Source organism: Crinia signifera, chromosome 8 (genome assembly GCF_055691185.1).
Source record: "Crinia signifera chromosome 8, ASM5569118v1, whole genome shotgun sequence".
NCBI lineage: Eukaryota > Metazoa > Chordata > Amphibia > Anura > Myobatrachidae > Crinia > Crinia signifera.
The window spans coordinates 101,025,192-101,043,363 of NC_139224.1; the positions used below are offsets into that span (position 1 = coordinate 101,025,192).

Sequence of the window (18,172 nt, forward strand, 5' to 3'; positions counted from 1 at the left end):
CATTGTGTGTTTGAGTGCAAATCGTGAGGTGTGTCAGTACAATGCACAGGCTGGCGGATCATGAGGTGACTCCTCAGATCTTATGTGTGATGCTTCTTATGACTAGTAGGCTGGGAATTGCCGATCTTATGTGAAATTACACACATAAGATCTATCGGGTCTGGGAAGCTGCCGGGGAAATCGTTAGACGACTCTGATCTGATGCTGATCCTCCTGATATATGGCCAGCTTAAGTTTTGACTCCTTTGTCCAAAGGAACTTGCGCCTAATTCAGACCTGATCGCAGAACAAATCTGTTTTCAAAATGGTGTATGATTTTGCGTTAACTGGGGCAATAGCGTTTTTTTAAAATGTATTACCAGCGCACCTAGCGTGTGCTAGGGACAGCCCACCGATTAACACTCTGTGCAGCTGTCCCCTTCAATACCCCAGTAATTTGCGGCACAGGTGATGTAAGAACCGCCCTACTAGGTATAAATTGCCAGTTAAGCCACCCAGCCGCTTCACCAGCTCAGGGCGAGCGTTATCCTATTCCGACTGCAGGGACAATGCTAGCCCTGCTGCTTGCTCCGGGCTGTACACGAGATCCCGCGATAAAAGGGAAGAGAGGGAGGGGTTTTTTTTGTTGTAGTTTTTTTTAAATGAGCAGGCGCAACCCTGACTGGGTACCTATAAGGAGAACCATGGACTAAAAACCAAAGTCTCCTTATCAGCTGAAGAGGGGATGAAACATTAGGAGGAGAAGGGTGCCCGCTGCTTCATTTTATGCAGGAGAAGCGGGACCCGATAATGACAAAACATTAAAAGCATTTGAATAAATCTACCCCTCTATTGGTCTAATTTTGTAAATTGTCCCAATTATTTCACTAAAACTCAGATTTCAGCCCCAAATAAGAGCGGCCTGTAAAGTCAGATCTCAATGTATTGCACATGTTAAACAAACAACTCGGTCAATGTAATGGGAGCTGAGTTTATAACTTGCACTCAAAACAGGCCAATAAAGTCGGACATATTTATGATTAAGTATGTTGGGCTGAATTATGATTGGCAAGGGTTACATGAGCTTACAAAATTAGCTCAGATTTGTAATAAACAAATTAAAAATGATTTCTAACAAAATAATATATTTTGATTTGTCAAAATAGCTCATGTACTGTACATGTGTTTCCTTTTCCCCTTACATTCATGTTGTGCACACACGGGTGCTAACTAGACACACAAGCAGCTTTTGTTGATTTTAAATGACATCTAGCATGACTATATACTGTATGTAATTGTGATATTAGCTGCCTAAAAAAATCTTCTGGTCTACTTATTCTTTGCAAGTGTAGTCACAGGAATATAATGCTTGGTCATGTTCTTAAAGCCTTTTACCTTTTTGCACGCTTGTCTCTATTTTCTTTATGATCTCCTCATACAACTTTTTTTTTCCTTCTGGTCAATGTACAGTGCCGTGCACATGATAATACCAAACACTTTTCTACATTTAAATAGGCTGAATTACTGATTACAAAATTGACTGTGTGATGCTAGTGGTAGAACCCCATTAGCTTGCAAAATCCTTATAATGTAATTGTTTATTTTCTAAGGGTTACAAATAAATCTCTGGGACATTTTGGAATATCTGTACAGAATAAGCAATCGTTTATCTGTTTTCAGTTTTCTTGCTTTTTTTAAATGAGCAGTGAGGGGAATACGTTTGTCCACTTTGTGTGTTGTTCTATTATAACTTGGTGATTAAAAGTATATTACAATTTTCTCATTAATGTACATAATTACATTTACCTTGTATAAGATCTATTATAAGAGACCTGTAATAATACCCTGCTATATTCTCTTTCTCAACCTGTAGAAGTGGCCACCAGACTGTCGTCTGTGTGCTGTGAGAACATGGCACAGAGTGGCGCCGTAAATACCATCTTTACTCTGATCCGCAGCTGCAACAGAAGCATCCCCTGCATGGAAGTGATCAGATTGTCTATTCAAGTCCTGCTTAACTTGTCTAAGGTAAGTGGGCCTGGGTTTGGCAGTTTAGTCTGTGGCATACAGCTAAGGATGTTTCTTGTCAGTCAGACATTTGCTAGTCAGCAAAACTGTTGGCTATATTGTCCACTCTTGTTAGATGATAGAAATAGTCATTTTGACGGACACAACTCCCTTTTTGTACAAGTTTCAAAGGGTGTGGTATACAGTGTCGGCATTGTCTGAATATTCACACTGACCTCATGTCTTCTGAACCTGCTGATATTGTAACTACACACCATTTTACTTATTGACCAAAGCTATGATGCAGTCATGGAACAGGATCGTTAAGGTTGACTAGGCTGGCACATCCGTTCTCCCCACCCTGTGCTTATAGTCTCTCATTTATGTTTTCATTTTTAAGTTTTGTTAATTTGAAGTGTAATAGGGTTATTTCAAAATATGAATGGACATAAACATTTTACATGGTTTTGAAACTTTATTTTTCTTCCTCTAAGCGACCAGTTTTATTGCCAACTCTATATACGGTCTGTATGGTATAACTAAGGGTTTCCTGTTTCCACTTACAGTACGAGGGAACAGTATTGGCAGTCTATAAAGTGAATAACTCTGTGGAAATTCTTCTGGATTTGATGCAGATCTACAGGGAGAAAGCTGGAGACAAAGTATCTGATAAAGGGGGCAGTATATTTACTAAGACGTGCTGCCTTTTAGCAATCTTTGCACTAAATTCACAGAGAGCTCTGGTAAGTTTATTGATGATACATTTATTTTCAGTGATATGTTTCCTATATTTTGTTCTCAAACAGGAGATTCAGTAATTATATATTACTAATAAATCTGCAATAAAGGTTGACCACCGATTTTTCCAGCACCTGATGGTCCAGAACCTTTTTTTATCTGGAAAGGTGCTGGGGGAATATAGGATTTGGTGGGATGAGAGCCAGCAGGAGGGTTCAATAAGGCAGCGGGAGGGGAGAGAGTTGCAAAGCGGTGTGGGCCATGCAGCAGAGGGGGAGATCAGTAGCTGCGGAAGTCATGCTGCAGATGGAGAACAGCAGCGTGGCGGGTAAGGATCAGCTGCATGCCCATTTTAGATCAGCAGCTAGAGGAGTCACGCTGCGCTAGGGACATGTAAGTTAGATGGCTGCAGGGGTATTGGGCTGTGAATAGGATGCCACGATCATTTGGAAAAAACGATTATCCGGCAAACTGTCGGAACCGAGGGTGCCTGATTATCGATGGTCAACCTGTAGTTAACTGAAGAACCTTAGATTAGCCTGCGGTGTTTAAAGCACAGCATTATTTTAAAATATCAGAGCATAGAAGACCTCTTTCTCCTTCCTCCACTAGGTGTCACTGGAGCGTAGACAGTGGGGATAGAAGGGCGACCTCAGGGAGCTAGGGCACTCTATTGTAAATTCAGTGTGGCCAACTCCTCCCCTTCTACTCCCCCCCCCCCCCCCCCCCCGGCAGTCTTAGATCGTGCCCAAGGGAGCTGGGCATGTTTCCTGATGCTCCTGGGCAATTGTCATTAGTTAGGATTTATGTCAACTGCCAGCCTGCTACGTGGGCGCTGCCGGGGGGACCCGGCCGCCGCTACAAAGCACTGCGCCCGGGTCCCCGGCTGAAGAGACCACAGTCTCCGTGAAGACGCGCGCGCCCCATAGAGAAAATGGCGGCAGCGCAACGCTTCCACAGCCGCTCCGCCGACCGGCCAACAGGACAGCTGTGAGTATTCTGACCTCTCTCCAGTTAGTGGAGGAGGTCAGTAAAGCAATAAGGCGGATAGCAGAGGGGTTTTTTCTATGTATAGAAGCCCTGGCACCGGAGCGCAGACGGGAGGCGGGGCTTAGCGCAGACCCCTCCTCAGTAAGGGGGGTAACCAGGCAAGGCTCAGAGCCTCCGTTCAGCCCCCTGCAGCGCTGCTGGCGGCCATTTTTAGACATTTGGCGCCTCAGGCAGAGCGTGCAGGAGGCTGTGCAGTAAACTGACTCCGGTGACCGTCCTGCATATACTCTACCCAGTCTGTGAGGTACACAGCGGGGGCTAGAGTAGGGTGAGCCAGATTTGGGCTGTGCAAAAGTTGTTAGGCTACAGTGCCTTTGTTGTAAGGCAAGTTTGGCCGGGCCAGCTCTTAACCCTTCTTCTGCTGTCTCCCCTGTCAGTTTCACTTCTAACCTTATACTTACTGTTGGAAGTGTGTGAGTGGTGTTATATCTCTGTTCATTATGGCAGGAGGGAACACCAAATGTAAGGGCTGTAAGGGGAAGTTTACTCCTTCTGCTGATGGAGTTATTTTCTGTGAGAATTGTGCTGTTAACCCCTCCTCATCCACAGCTCAGGTAGCACCGGTATGGGCTTCTCAGCTTACTGAGGTAATGACACGCTTGGCTTCTGAACTTTCTGCCTCACAGAAAGACAGAGAGCAGGCAAGAGACCAACAAATCTCTTTAGCCACAGCTGTACAGGGGTTAACAAAAGCCCTTGTTCCGGCGGCTTCTGCGGAGCAGGGTCAGGCATCTTCACTGCCCCCTCTTCTCTCACAAGGAAGGAGGCAGTTTACTCATGACTCTGGCTCTGATTCAGACGAAATGCCTGAGTTAGAGGAAGGAGAATATTATATTCCTAGTGCTGCTGCACCAGAGACTCAGGATCAGCAGATGACGGTCCTACCGGACCCTGATCCTGTGGTACATGGCTTAGAGGATTTGATTGCCATGGTGAAGTTAGCCACGGATTATGTTGATACATCTGAGACTCCAGCAAGGCCTTCTCTGTTTGGGAAGAGGCCCAAACAGTCGTCTAGCTTCCCTCAGTCTGAGGAATTAGATGATTTTGTCACACAGGCCTGGAATCATCCGGATAAAAAATTTCAGATTCCTAGGAAATTTTATGTTTCTTATCCACTCCCTGCAGATAGTAGGAAGAAAGTGGAAACGCCTCCGGTGGTGGACCCATCAGTGACTCGTCTATCTAAGAAGACGGTATTGCCGGTGCCTGGGGCCACGTCTCTGAAGGATGCTTCTGACCGTAAGTTAGAACTAACTTTAAAGTCTATTTTCTCTGCGGCAGGAGTTTTACAGAGACCAGCGCAGGTAGGATGCTGGGTAAACAAAGCAATGGGGGTCTGGGCCTCCAAGATTTCTGAAGGTTTAAAAGACAACCCAGATCCAGCCGAGCTTAATAGGTTAGCTGAACACATACGGGAGGCCTCGGACTACCTGATGGAGGCTTCGGCTGACATTTGTAAAATGTCCGCACGTATTTCAGCCTTATCCATTTCTGCGCGCAGGGCTTTATGGCTTAGGCAATGGCAGGCAGATGCGGAGTCCAAGCGGGCGGTTGAAGCATTGCCCTTCAAGGGAGAAGTCTTGTTTGGAGCAGAACTAGACAAATGGATCTCCCTGGCAACAGGGGGTAAGTCTTCTTTCCTCCCTTCAGCAGCTCCACCTGCTCCTCGTAAGGCCTTTCAGAGTCACACTTTTAGGTCCTTTCGTCCCCAAAACAGATTTCGCGGTAGATCGAGAGGAGCTTCCGTCGCCCAGAGGGGAACTCGGGGCAGAGGAAGAGGTATGGCCACAGTACAGCAGGAGGCAAAGTCCACCCCTAAGCAGGCATGACGGTCTCCCCTCCCTGAAGGAGACCCTCCAGGTGGGAGCGCGTTTGAGGCACTTCAAGCATGCGTGGCTTCAATCTTGTCAGGATGCTTGGGTACGGGATCTGGTGTCAGAAGGTTACCAGATAAAATTCATGCTTCCTCCTCCTCAGAGATTTTTCAAGACAGGTTGGCCAGCTTCTCCAGAAAAAGCAATCCTTTTGAAGGAAGCAATTGCCAAGCTTCAAAGGATGGAAGTGATTCTCCCAGTCCCGACGGAGGAAAGGAACCAGGGATTTTATTCTACCCTGTTTCTGGTGCCGAAACCGGACGGATCGGCTCGTCCCATCCTGAACCTGAAACAACTGAATCCGTACCTACAGCCTCTGAAATTCAAGATGGAATCCATTCAATCCGTAATTGCAGGTTTGAGTCAGGGGGAGTTCCTGGTATCCCTGGATATCAGGGACGCCTACCTACACATTCCAATTTGCCCATCCCACCAGGCTTTTCTGCGATTTGCAGTTCTGGAACACCATTGGCAATTTCAAGCCCTGCCCTTTGGTCTCTCCTCGGCACCTCGGGTGTTCACCAAGGTGATGGCCGTAATGATGGAGATTCTTCGCTCAAAAGGTGTAACGATAATACCATATCTGGACGACCTCCTTCTGAAGGGCTCTTCTCAGGAGGAACTTTTGACAAACATCAACCTGACCAAGAGGATACTGGTAGAACACGGCTGGATCATAAACTACGAAAAATCCCAGCTGCAGCAATCGCAGAGGATGCAGTTTTTGGGATTGATCCTGGACACGATACAACTGAGGGTTTTCTTACCGGAAGACAAGATCAGATCACTGCAGGAGTCGGTGCGTCTAGTACTGCAGCACAGGAAGGTCTCAGTACTCCTCTGCACGCGTCTGCTGGGGAAGATGACTGCTTCTTTCGAAGCAGTCCAGTATGCTCGCTTCAGGTCAAGACCATTTCAACTAAATCTTTTGAGACAATGGTCAGGATCACACCTACACCTACAACGTCTGGTGACCCTGTCCCCGAGAGCGAGGCTCTCCCTTTCATGGTGGCTTCACTCAGCCAATCTCAGGGAGGGGAAACGCTTCGCTCTTTGGAATTGGACGGTCATCACAACAGATGCAAGTCTCCGAGGATGGGGAGCACTGACATTGGACCATCAGTTCCAGGGCCGTTGGACTTGTCAGGAATCCCGCCTACACATCAATATCCTGGAACTCAGAGCAATATATTACGCTCTCATCCAAGCACAATCCCTGCTTCAGGGTCGACTAGTCCGGGTTCAGTCCGACAATGCCACCGCGGTCGCCTATATAAACAAACAGGGCGGCACAAGAAGTCGGACGGCCATGAAAGAAGTGACCCGAATCCTTGTGTGGGCTCAGGTTCATGCGATGGCCATCTCAGCGATCTTCATTCCAGGAGTGGAAAATTGGGAGGCCGACTACCTAAGTCGGCAGGATGTCCACCAGGGAGAGTGGTGCCTTCATCCTCAGGTGTTTCAGCGACTGGTGCGAAAATGGGGGTGTCCTCAGGTAGACCTGATGGCTTCACGTCTCAACCATCAACTTCCGTTGTATTTCGCACGAACTCGAGACCCAGCAGGAGTGGATGCCCTGACGGCTCCTTGGCCATTCAGTTTTGTATACCTGTTCCCTCCGTTTCCGCTGATACCCAAGATTCTACAGCGCATAAGGAGGGAGAGGGTCTTGGCCCTCCTAATTGCTCCGGACTGGCCTCGGCGAGCTTGGTACACCAGCCTCACAACCCTGCTGGTCAAAGAGCCGTGGCCTCTGCCGTTACAAGAAGATCTTCTCAGTCAAGGCCCTTTCGTCTTCCCAGACTTAAAGCGGCTACATTTGACGGCGTGGCTGCTGAAAGGTCCATCTTAAGACAAGCAGGGATTCCAAGAACAGTAATCCCGACCATGATGAGTGCAAGGAAAGAGGTAACATCAAGACATTACCACCGTATTTGGAGGTCGTATGTGGCATGGTGCGAAGGCCGTGGGGTCTCCACAACGGCATTCAAAAAGGCTAGACTTCTTTTATTCCTTCAGACTGGGCTGTCTGCAGGTTTGCGTCTGGGATCCCTGAAGGTTCAGGTGTCCGCCTTATCCGTTTTTTTCAAAGACGGCTAGCACTGCTACCTGAGGTACAAACCTTCTTTCAGGGGGTTTTACGATTGCAGCCTCCGGTTCGCCCTCCTACGGCCCCATGGGACTTAGACTTGGTCCTTGATTATCTTTGCTCCTCGGTTTTTTAACCTTTGGAAGAGGTAGATCTCAAATACCTCACTTGGAAGACGGTTCTCTTACTAGCTTTGGCCTCAGCCAGAAGGGTTTCAGAGCTGGGAGCCCTATCATGTCGCTCGCCTTTTTTGGTATTTCACTCAGATAGAGCCGAGCTTCGTACATCCTTATCCTTCCTTCCAAAGGTGGTTTCCTCCTTCCACCTTAACCAGCCTAGCGTAGTTCCTGCATTTACCGAAGATCCTCAAGCAGAATCTTTGGACGTGGTGAGGGCCTTAAAAGTTTACGTGGCCAGAACAGCCTCAGTTAGAAGATCGGACTGTCTCTTTGTCACCTATGATCCAATCCGTCGGGGATGGCCTGCATCTAAACAGACTTTGGCCAGATGGATACGGCTGACTATAAGACAAGCATACGTGAAAGCGGCTCAGACTCCTCCGGCTTCCATTTCGGCGCATTCTACGCGTTCAGTAGGACCCTCTTGGGCGGCTGCTCGAGGGGTTTCCATTAATCAGCTTTGCCGAGCTGCTACGTGGTCGGGCAGGCGAACCTTTGTTAGGTTCTATAGATTCGACACATTTGCTTCATCGGCCTCTCAGTTTGGCCGAGCAGTTCTTGGGGGTTCTCAGCGCCTTCCCACCCGTGTTGGGAGCTCTGGGACGTCCCCACTGTCTACGCTCCAGTGACACCTAGTGGAGGAAGGAGAAAATAGGATTTCTGTACTTACCGTAAATCCCTTTCTCCGAGTCCACAGGTGTCACTGGACGCCCTCCTCGGCGCTGTTGCCGACTTACCTAGGAAGGACCTTCTAGTCCTGGTTTGGGGTTTCTTCCTGCTAACTAGTTTTTGTGTGGTTAACTATGTTCAGTGTTTGTGTTATTTCATCACTGCTTGACTCAGTTTCCATCTCTGCATGAATGTTGGTTTAAAGTTTACCTCCTGTTCGGAAGTGTGTTTCTATCTTCCAGCTCCCTCTGGGCACGATCCTTGAGACTGCCGGGGGGGGGGGAGTAGAAGGGGAGGAGTTGGCCACACTGAATTTACAATAGAGTGCCCTAGCTCCCTGAGGTCGCCCTTCTATCCCCACTGTCTACGCTCCAGTGACACCTGTGGACTCGGAGAAAGGGATTTACGGTAAGTACAGAAATCCTATTTTTAAATGAAGTCCCTCCATCCCAACCCCTCATACAGGTGTATGTTATTATAAAATGCTGCTCCAATAGTTTAAAGACCTAAAGAATGTATTTCCTTCATCAGGAGATCCGTGCCATCCCTAAAGCTATGGATCGGATCTGTAGCATATACAGGCTGACTGCACGGAAGCACAAGATGGACACAGCCAGGAATCTCAGCAAACGGCTCATGAGCAGTACTTCAGGTAATGGGTTTGGCTTTCTTCAGGCAACACCTATCCGGACAAGAATTGTTTCAAAGTAAGTTTGGTTTATGATTATTAATTATAACAATGCAGAATTTTCTTCTGAGTTTTTTGCTTATGTAAAACCATTTGCAAGGCTTGCACTGCAGCACCTGTCCAAACACTGACTTGGGTATCGATACTTGTTGTAGCGATGTCAAGCTATCGGAGCAATTGGTTGCTAGTCCTGTGATAGCAGACCCTCTGGAGGCCCCTTTCTGGGTTAGTCCCTGAGTGTCTGCCTGTTTTCTTTTTCTTAGGGGTTATTGAGACGTGATGGCTGTTGTGTGATTTTGCAAGCAGATTGATTATTGAACAAATGTGCATGCGGCTGGGTTGCATGATGCAGAACGGCACTCAGTTACTTTTTATTCGCAGTCTGCCCCCAGTTTGTTTGACAGGAAGTTGCTGTTTGGCGGTGGTAACTTGATGTTTTCTGGGGGCATCTTAAAGCATTTTAAGGGAGGGTATATGACGTATGCTCCAGCCTTGGTCAGACTTACTCACATTTGTACAGACTGGTAAATTCATTCGATGGTGAGTTGTGTAATGTGTGACCGGATACTGGATTGTGATATTATCGCAATTCACTTGCAGATTTACACAGGGCGGATTTTCCCTCTGTTTGGGCAGTGGCTAACCACTCTACATAATCTGCAATCCGGTCTGAATCAGGCCCATTGTTCCTTGTCCCACCAGCCTCTTGAAAAAGTTCCTGCTCTGAGGGTCCTTCAGACCCATAGCCTTCTGGTGCCTCTGGATTCTCACATCTGGCTTTTTGTACTGTGAAATAAGATAAATTCTATTCCCTTTTTTTCAGAACATCATTAAACGTGTACAGAACATTAAAATGTTTACTATTATGGCCTTGCTTCGCTCAACATGTGAACAACCTCCCGCCACCCATCAGGCTTTCTGATTCCCTTACCTCCTTCAAGCGCTTGCTCAAAACCCACTTCTTCCGACTAGCCTACCCCTCCTCCTCCTAACCTCTTTCGCTCCTACTATCCTGCCTACCCTACCCCTCCATCTGTTCCTATCCGTTCCTACTTATCCTATTGTTTTTTGTTCGTCCACCCACCTCCTTTTAGTCTGTTAACTCTTATGAGTAGGGCCCTCCTTCCTCACGTACTCACCCTACCTCTTTACCTCACCAGTGCTCCTGCCCTGTTCTTCCCTTCCTCTACTTCATCTTCAGTCTCCTTGACAATTTCGATACCTACTTCTGAACTGATGCTGATTTTAGTTCTACCAGCTATACCCCTATTTATGCTGTATTTTATCAACATACCCTGTACGTTACCTTGTTGTTGTTCTTTTTGTTTGCTATGTACGGCGCTGCGGACACTTTGTGGCAACTTATAAATAAACAAACTACTACTTGGGCTTGGTGGCTTGTTCCCCTTCAATCACCACAGTTTACTATTCCCATTAAATGTCCACGTGGATCAGGGGTCCCATGCTCCAAACTTGAGCCCATGTTGCCTGGATATAGCATAATAAAATAAGTCTTTCTAGACCTGATAGAAAAGTTACAGGAATAAGCCACAAAAGACTATGCCAAGTAGTAATGCAGAAAAACAAGTCAGCATCAATATATTATTCCTATAAATAAGCACAATTTTATGCTACAGTCAACTTAAAAGGGTTCTAACATATCTAATACTACTGTTTATAACATCAGCAGTACAACTAAATGTCCATATATTTTGGAAAAATACAGCACTAGTTTAAAAAAATGTAATTCCCTTTCTATGCACATAAGTCTTGTCATGTCCTTATGCTCCAAACATTCGGTATCTAGCACCAATAATATGAAGCGACAATTTAAAAGAGACATGGAATTTATGGTGGTCGTGTAACAGAAATAGGAACTTGGCACTGGCTGATTTTCATGGGCATTCTGTTTTAATGTGTCCATACAAAAGGTGTTAATTCTGACGGACAAGATCCTTGTCTTCTAGTCCCTGGTGCACTTGTTTCTTAGGAAATGGGTATTTTTGGTCCACTTGTGCTTGTCTGTTAGGGAAGTTTGTTTCCTCCTTTTGAGTCGGTTGCAGATTCGATCCAAGAGCACCTGTTGGAACCACTCTCATCTTAATGTCTCTCTGCCAAAGGTTCACCTATCCCTACTCTGGTAGCTAGTCTGGACCTTCTTCAACCAGGGGTATTTGTCCTCTTTCATCTTACATTGATTATATTAAATGGAGTGGCTGAGGCCATCCTAAGGGCAAAAAAGATTCTAAAGTACAGAAATGTATTGACAGCTCGGAAGCTCCGCATTACCACTACAAATTGGGGGCTTTTGTATCATTCTTTCCTCTAGATGAACTTGGATGCTGAACTGTATTTGGAATGCTTGAAGGTCAGGTGTCTGCACTGTTGAGTTGCCTTTCTCCTTGAATTGCAGATGTTTATGCAGACGGTCCTCCATGTGAAACCCCCTTTCTTCCTCCTTTTCCCCAGTTCCATTTTGATCGGAATTTGGTCCTTTTTGTTTTTTGCATCATTGAGACCTCCGGCATCTTTGTTAGTCAAGAGGGTTTGCGAATCTTGGTGCCTTACCCTGTAGCGTTCCTTTCATTATCCTGTTTTGTTTTTCTAAATTATGATTGGAGCTGGGGGACTCTCAATAGCAAACCCTCCTTGCTGAAGGTTTTGTCAAAGTTCCACATCAATCATTAGATTTTGGTTCTGTGTGTGTGTGGGGGGGGGGCGGGCGGCGGCGGCAAGTATCTGAAGTTCTTTGTAATGGTTATTTAGCAACTATACTGAATTGAACTTTATATAGCTTTCTCCTTTCCAGTCAGTTAGTACAACTTTATTATGTGTATGCATATTAGTGTTCATTATAGCATCCGCTATCTTTGAAAACCCATGCAGTTCCACTTCCCTGCCTGGGGTGTCGCTGTCTGCTGTAGTGCTACTAGCACAGTGTGTTCTGTATATCAGCACTGATATGCAAACTAGACCTGTGCTAGAAACACCAAAGCAGACAGCGACACCCCAGGCAGGGAACAGGAACTACATGGGTTATCAAAGATAGCGGGTGCTAGAGTCAACACTACATATGACAAACTTATATTTATTTATTTTCTGTGAAAATTTATTTCAACTAAAGATTTTCCTGTCCTGCATTCACATCTAGCTGGTTCTGGTTTAATATAATATTTTTTATATTCACAATGCTGCGTTGTGTGCCATTGCAATACCATATATGCCCTACACAAGTTCCAAGCAGTGCTCTTCGTTTATTTTATTTTTCAGTCAAAATAGTACTAGTTTTCTAGTAGACTGTTTGTGAAAACTATTTATAAATTTGTTTAATTTCAAGCCTTTTTCCTGATTATTATTATTATTTTTTCTCTCCAGAATTAAACCGGACTGGGTGCTAAGAAAAGACAACATGAGGGAGATTGTAGATCCATTAAAAGCTATCCAGATGGTTATGTCTACCTTTGGAATGACCGTCTGAACCCATTTAAGACTGGAAAATATTTGGGAAATTAAATCCGGCTGAATTTTACAGATTATATATTTGTTCTTTTTATAATGTAAATATTTTTTTTTATAATTGTATACTATAGGCAGGAGTTTTTCTTCCTCAAGGAATCCGAGCAAAATATACTGGAAGGTTGGGATTGTTGTTATAGACCAACCACAATTCTGTTATAAATCTTTTTTGTAAATAGTTTTTTGTTTGCTGATAGTGTACAGTAAAGTACAAAGCCAAGCATATCCGAATGACTGTCTTTTTGCTTTTTAGATGTGACATTTATTTTCTGTAAATAATGGAGAATGATAAAATGTGCATTTCCAGAAACTGAGGTTGTAACTACTGTCTCTGGGTAATACCAATAAAACAGGGGGGCATGGGGCAGGTAAAGGACCAGCTGCCCATTAGAGAAATGTAATTGTGCTGCTAAACCTAGTGCTTTTGGGCACTTAAATAATGGGTGACTGATGAGCAACAAAGTGGCTAAATCTGACTAATATAGTGACAACAATCTGGAAAGTCCTATTTTGGTGCCAAAACAAGACACTTATACCCCTTTCACATTGCACTTGTAAGCCGGTATACTGCAGTTTGGTACTTGTGTATTATCTGGGCGCCCAAGATTTCCATCGTACGACATAGTTTTGGGCATGCGATGCGACCAAATTGGACCAGATTTTTTATTGTACAGGCACTTCACATGTAATCCGCATCCCCTCGCCACACTATCTAAAATCAACTCCATGCCAACGTGGCTAGTGGGGGTATGAAAAGGTCGGAGGACGCGTACCGCCGCCCCTCGCGGGCTTGCTGCGTTTGCCACGCTTCTTGTGGCTGTTGATAGTGGGGGTGGCGTTAACAATGGGGGTGCATTTAACATAGTATCACCCATCAGGGTGCTTGTACAATTTAATATCGCATCGCATGCCATTTCTAATGGCATGCGATATTTTATCGTACAGTGCGGGTCTGTGGTCCCGGAAATCGGGTCCCATTGCATACCTTAATTAGTGGTATGCGATGCGATGGGCACCCAGATAATACACAAGTACCTGCAGTTTTTCTAACATTTTGAAACGGTACCAGCTGCAATGTGAAAGGTCCCCAGTCAATTTACCGGTTACAGAATCCCGGCATTTGAAAACGTGGTACTCTTTACCTAGAACGGCGCCCATCGCGACCATCGAATGCACTAAAAATCGGGTGCGATGCGATGGCCGCGATTTCCCATAGGGACCAATGTTAAAAATGAGATTGGACCCGATTTTAGTGTTCAATGCCTCAATGCCCGCGATTTTTACATAGGAAACAATGTTAAATGGGCCACAGAGCCCAAATAGTCACCGTGAAGTCTGAAATGGCCCCCACAATTGTTAACGCCACCCCACGATCAACCCGAAGCGTGGCGAGCGCAGCGGTACGCGTCCTCCGACCTTTTCATGCCCCACTATCCACGTCTGCGTGGAGTTGAGAATAGAATAGTGTGGCGAGCCACCGAGCCCGAAGCGTGGCGAGCGCAGCGGATACCTTCACAGTTATACGCATCCCCTCGCGGGCTTCACAGGTGTCCGTGGCGACGCGGACACCTGTGAAGCCCGCGAAGGGACGCGTTTACCTGTGAAGGTATCCGCGTGCGCTCGCCACACTATTCTGTTCTCAACTCCACGCCTCGCTGCGCTCGCCACGCTTCGGGTTGACGTTGATCGTGGGGTGGCGTTAACAATTGTGGGGGCCATTTCAGAGTTCAAGGGCACTATTAGGGCTCTGTGGCCCATTTAACATTGTTTCCTATGGCCAAATCGCGGGCATTGAGGCATTTAACAGTAAAATCGCGGTCAATCACCGTTTTTACATTGATCCCTATGGGAAAATCGCGGGCATCGCGTCGCACCCGTTTTTTATGTACCCGCGATTTACCCGTGATGGCCGCGATTTTTTACCCCCGACGCCCGCGATTCCAATCGCGGGCGCCGTTCTAGGTACGAAAACGTTTTAAATGCAGGATCCTGAGCCGTTTTTCCTGCAGTCTGAACGGCCCAGAACCGGTTTGAACTACACATGATAATCTGCACAAGGCTCATTGGTTGTCTCCCTGCATGTTGTCACTGCCCACAAGCAGGAATTGCACAATAGAGTTTTATTACAAAGAAGCCGTTTTTTTATGGGTGAAACTGGTTGAATGTGAAAGGTACAAAAATGGTATATAAACCGTAATATACTGGTTACACCATGCAATGTGAAGGGGTTTAACTGGCTTTTGACCCATTTTATGAAACATTTACAAAAATGGGTTGAAAGCAGGGTTGCAATGTGAAAGCATTATTGCACTGCCTATGTGGACATAGGCAGTGATCAGGTGCTGCTTAGTTAAAAAATGTATCCATCCCCCATAGGATGAAGAGGTCGAAAACAGACATGTAAATGGTGTTTGGGTATTTGTGTATTATCACGGTGCTTGTTAAGTAGTTTTACGTACTGTCCTATTCATGCGTAGTGTCCCTTCAGCATGGCGGCAGCATTTGTAGCTCTGACTACGCCAACAACCGGCGCACTGTTTGTCCATTGTGCCAGCGCCGTGAAAAAAGAATTATGTACCACAGGGTGTCCACAGAGGTTGAGTGTGTTTGGTCTGCCAGCGCACCCGACCCTATGGAGCTTTACTCATTACTTTACACTACACGCTGCCTTACTACGACTATGCTGGCTGACGCTGACTATACATAGCTCTGTCTACGCCAACTACGTTGCACGTGATGGCGCTGTAATAATACACAAGTACCAATCTTTGTTACAGAAATAAAAGCAAAACCCATACATTATCAGCAATTCATTAATGGATCAATCCATGTGGAGGGGTCAAGCCCTGGTTGCTTGATTATTTACAAATACATTTATTTGTGTGACGACCTGAGTTTAGTCAGAAACCACCCCTCCTTCTTTTTTTTGTTCATTTACCTTCATAATTTGACGGACATTTTTTCTTTTTTTAACCTGGTGTATGACATTTTTCACTTTTGGAGATGTTTCAATACAATAATGCAATTGCTCAGAATAGTCATTTTAATTGAGCTATTTTTATGACTTTCTGGGTGAAATGTAATGGGATGACAGAATCAGAAAATGAGATTTGGTAAGAAATCTCCATTATAATTTTTTTTCAAAGCCGCAATAATTTCTTGCCAAATCTCTCATTTTTCTTATTTTCTCATCCTATTGCATTTCAATCTGGAAGGTACAGTAGGCAGCAATTTCAGCCACCAAACCTTAATGTATAAATTAATTTCCTAAGGAAAGTTTGAATATATATATATATATATATATATATATATATATATATATATATATATAGTGTACAAATTCTCAATTTTTCCTATATTAGAAAACAAAATAGTAATATAGTGCAGTGTATACATAAATGGTATAGCCTATAAATCCTAATCCTAGGGTTTAGAGCAGAAGTTCAGAGACCTCGTATTGTATCATAACAAACTCTGCTTCCAGCCAGTAAGAAATGTCTCATGTAGCACTGAATAGCATTGTGGATCAAAATCTGTACTTCTGTTGGTCTGTACTTGAGGAGAATTGCACAAGGTATGCAGGGGTACACAGTGCATACTACTATAGATCCGAAAATTGTGTTGCAAATCTTGAATGTATGAAGTAGTAATGCTACCAATATTTGTACACAATATAATTGAATGTAGTGTCCAATAGACTTATTTCCAATATAAAATGTAATACAAGTTTAATAAATTAAATGGCCGCTATGCTTCTCCCCCATTAAATTGTGATTGATAGTACTACCTCTGAAAAAGTCTACTTGATTTCCAATGTCTCCCCCCCCCCCCCCTTTTTATTCTAATTGGACTTCACATGGCCCCTCTCCCTTTATTCCTGTATGGTCAATTAAATATGTGTAATTTTAAATCTAGCCTGTAGATATGTCCATTGCCACTAGCAACTTTGGAATTTGCTCTTAGCAGTAATAACTGTAAATTCCATATCCAAAGAGACATAAAAAACCACTCTGTGCTTGTCTTCACTTTTGTTTATATTAAGCTAAATTTCAGTTTAATTGTTTGTATTTTAATTTTCAACATTCAAGTTACTAATACAGGGGCAGATGTATTAAGCCTTAACAAGAGATAAATGCGAGGGTGATAAAGAGAGATAAACGTCCAGCCAATCACCTGCTAACTGCCATTTTACAGGCTGTGTTGAAAAAAAGTCAGGTGATTGGCTGGACCTTTTTATCTCTATCACCCTTGCATTTATCTCTTGTTAAGGCTTAATACATCTGCCCCAGAATGTGCAGTATAACTCAGGGTTCTAGCTGAAGAAGGGGGTGGAGCCTGTGGACATGCTGTGAAGGGGGCAGAAATGCTGCTGTATTTGTGGGCGTTGAAATTCATAATTGTGGCCATGCCCCCCCACATCGCATTGCCTCAGAGTGGGAATTGTGGAAGGCTTGGGGGAATTCCATGGGGCGGACCTGATTTACAGGACCCTCCAGGCCATTCCGGGAGATTGGGCAACCCTGATATAACTATACATTTCAGTACATGTCAATTACCCATGAAGACAGATCCAGAAAGACCGGTTTGTATGCCACACCCAAAGAGCCTTATATTTTTGATTGACAGCAGCTGTTTTTGGTGTGTAATTACATTACAACCCCTGCTTTAGAAGTCTGAGAAAACACAATATGCAAAGTACTGAAAATGCAGTCCTCCAGAAGCTATGGTACCACAAATCCCAGCATGCCATCATCGCAAAACTGTGGCAGGGTGTTGCGAGATATTTAGTTCCACAGCAGCTAAAAGGCCACATGAACACTGGTTTTGGAGGTTAGTTGATTATACAGATTTTGCTTATTTCAACAAGGCTGGATATAGACCAGGATGCCATGTACAATTGGATGAGGGGAGGGGTGGGGGAGCAAGGAGGCAGCTTGCCCCTCCCCCAAATTTAAAAGAGCCGGCGGGTAACAGCCCAGGCATTGAGGACTGGACAGCTCCATTTTAAAAACAACATTTAACATTAATCTGTGGCCGCTGATTAATTTGAGAGAAAAGCCTGTCATGGCTCTAAGCCAATCAGGGTCCCTCCTGGGACAACGCTGGCAGCATTGCACCTGGTCAATGGGTGGGTGGGTGGGTGGCTGCTCCCAAAGCTCACTGGCACCACTCCCTCCTCTCTGCTGGAAAGTGTCCACTTGCTAAGTTTTGCAGCGGAGCTGGTAGGGAATCCGGGTCTACGCTGCAAGGGCGGCATCTCCCGCTGCCAGATGGATTAAATGTAGGCCCCACTCACTGTCCTCATGCTCCCACTCCTCATTTGGAGACATACGAAGCACAGCACTGCGGTAGGTATTCATCATGGAGGAGGGATTGCATA

General features: G+C 45.1%; 1 protein-coding gene across 1 annotated transcript in view; it reads left to right on the forward strand.

Annotated features, from left to right (window-relative positions):
* ASPM (assembly factor for spindle microtubules) overlaps positions 1–13,494 on the forward strand; it is a 63,071-nt gene extending 49,577 nt beyond the window's left edge. The window contains exons 27-30 of the mRNA XM_083156887.1: positions 1,853–2,007; positions 2,553–2,729; positions 9,120–9,295; positions 12,652–13,494. Of these exons, the coding sequence (XP_083013013.1) occupies positions 1,853–2,007; positions 2,553–2,729; positions 9,120–9,295; positions 12,652–12,754 (611 nt within the window). The 3' untranslated portion in view covers positions 12,755–13,494. The remainder of the gene's footprint in view (positions 1–1,852; positions 2,008–2,552; positions 2,730–9,119; positions 9,296–12,651) is intronic.
* The last annotated feature ends 4,678 nt before the right edge of the window (positions 13,495–18,172 follow it).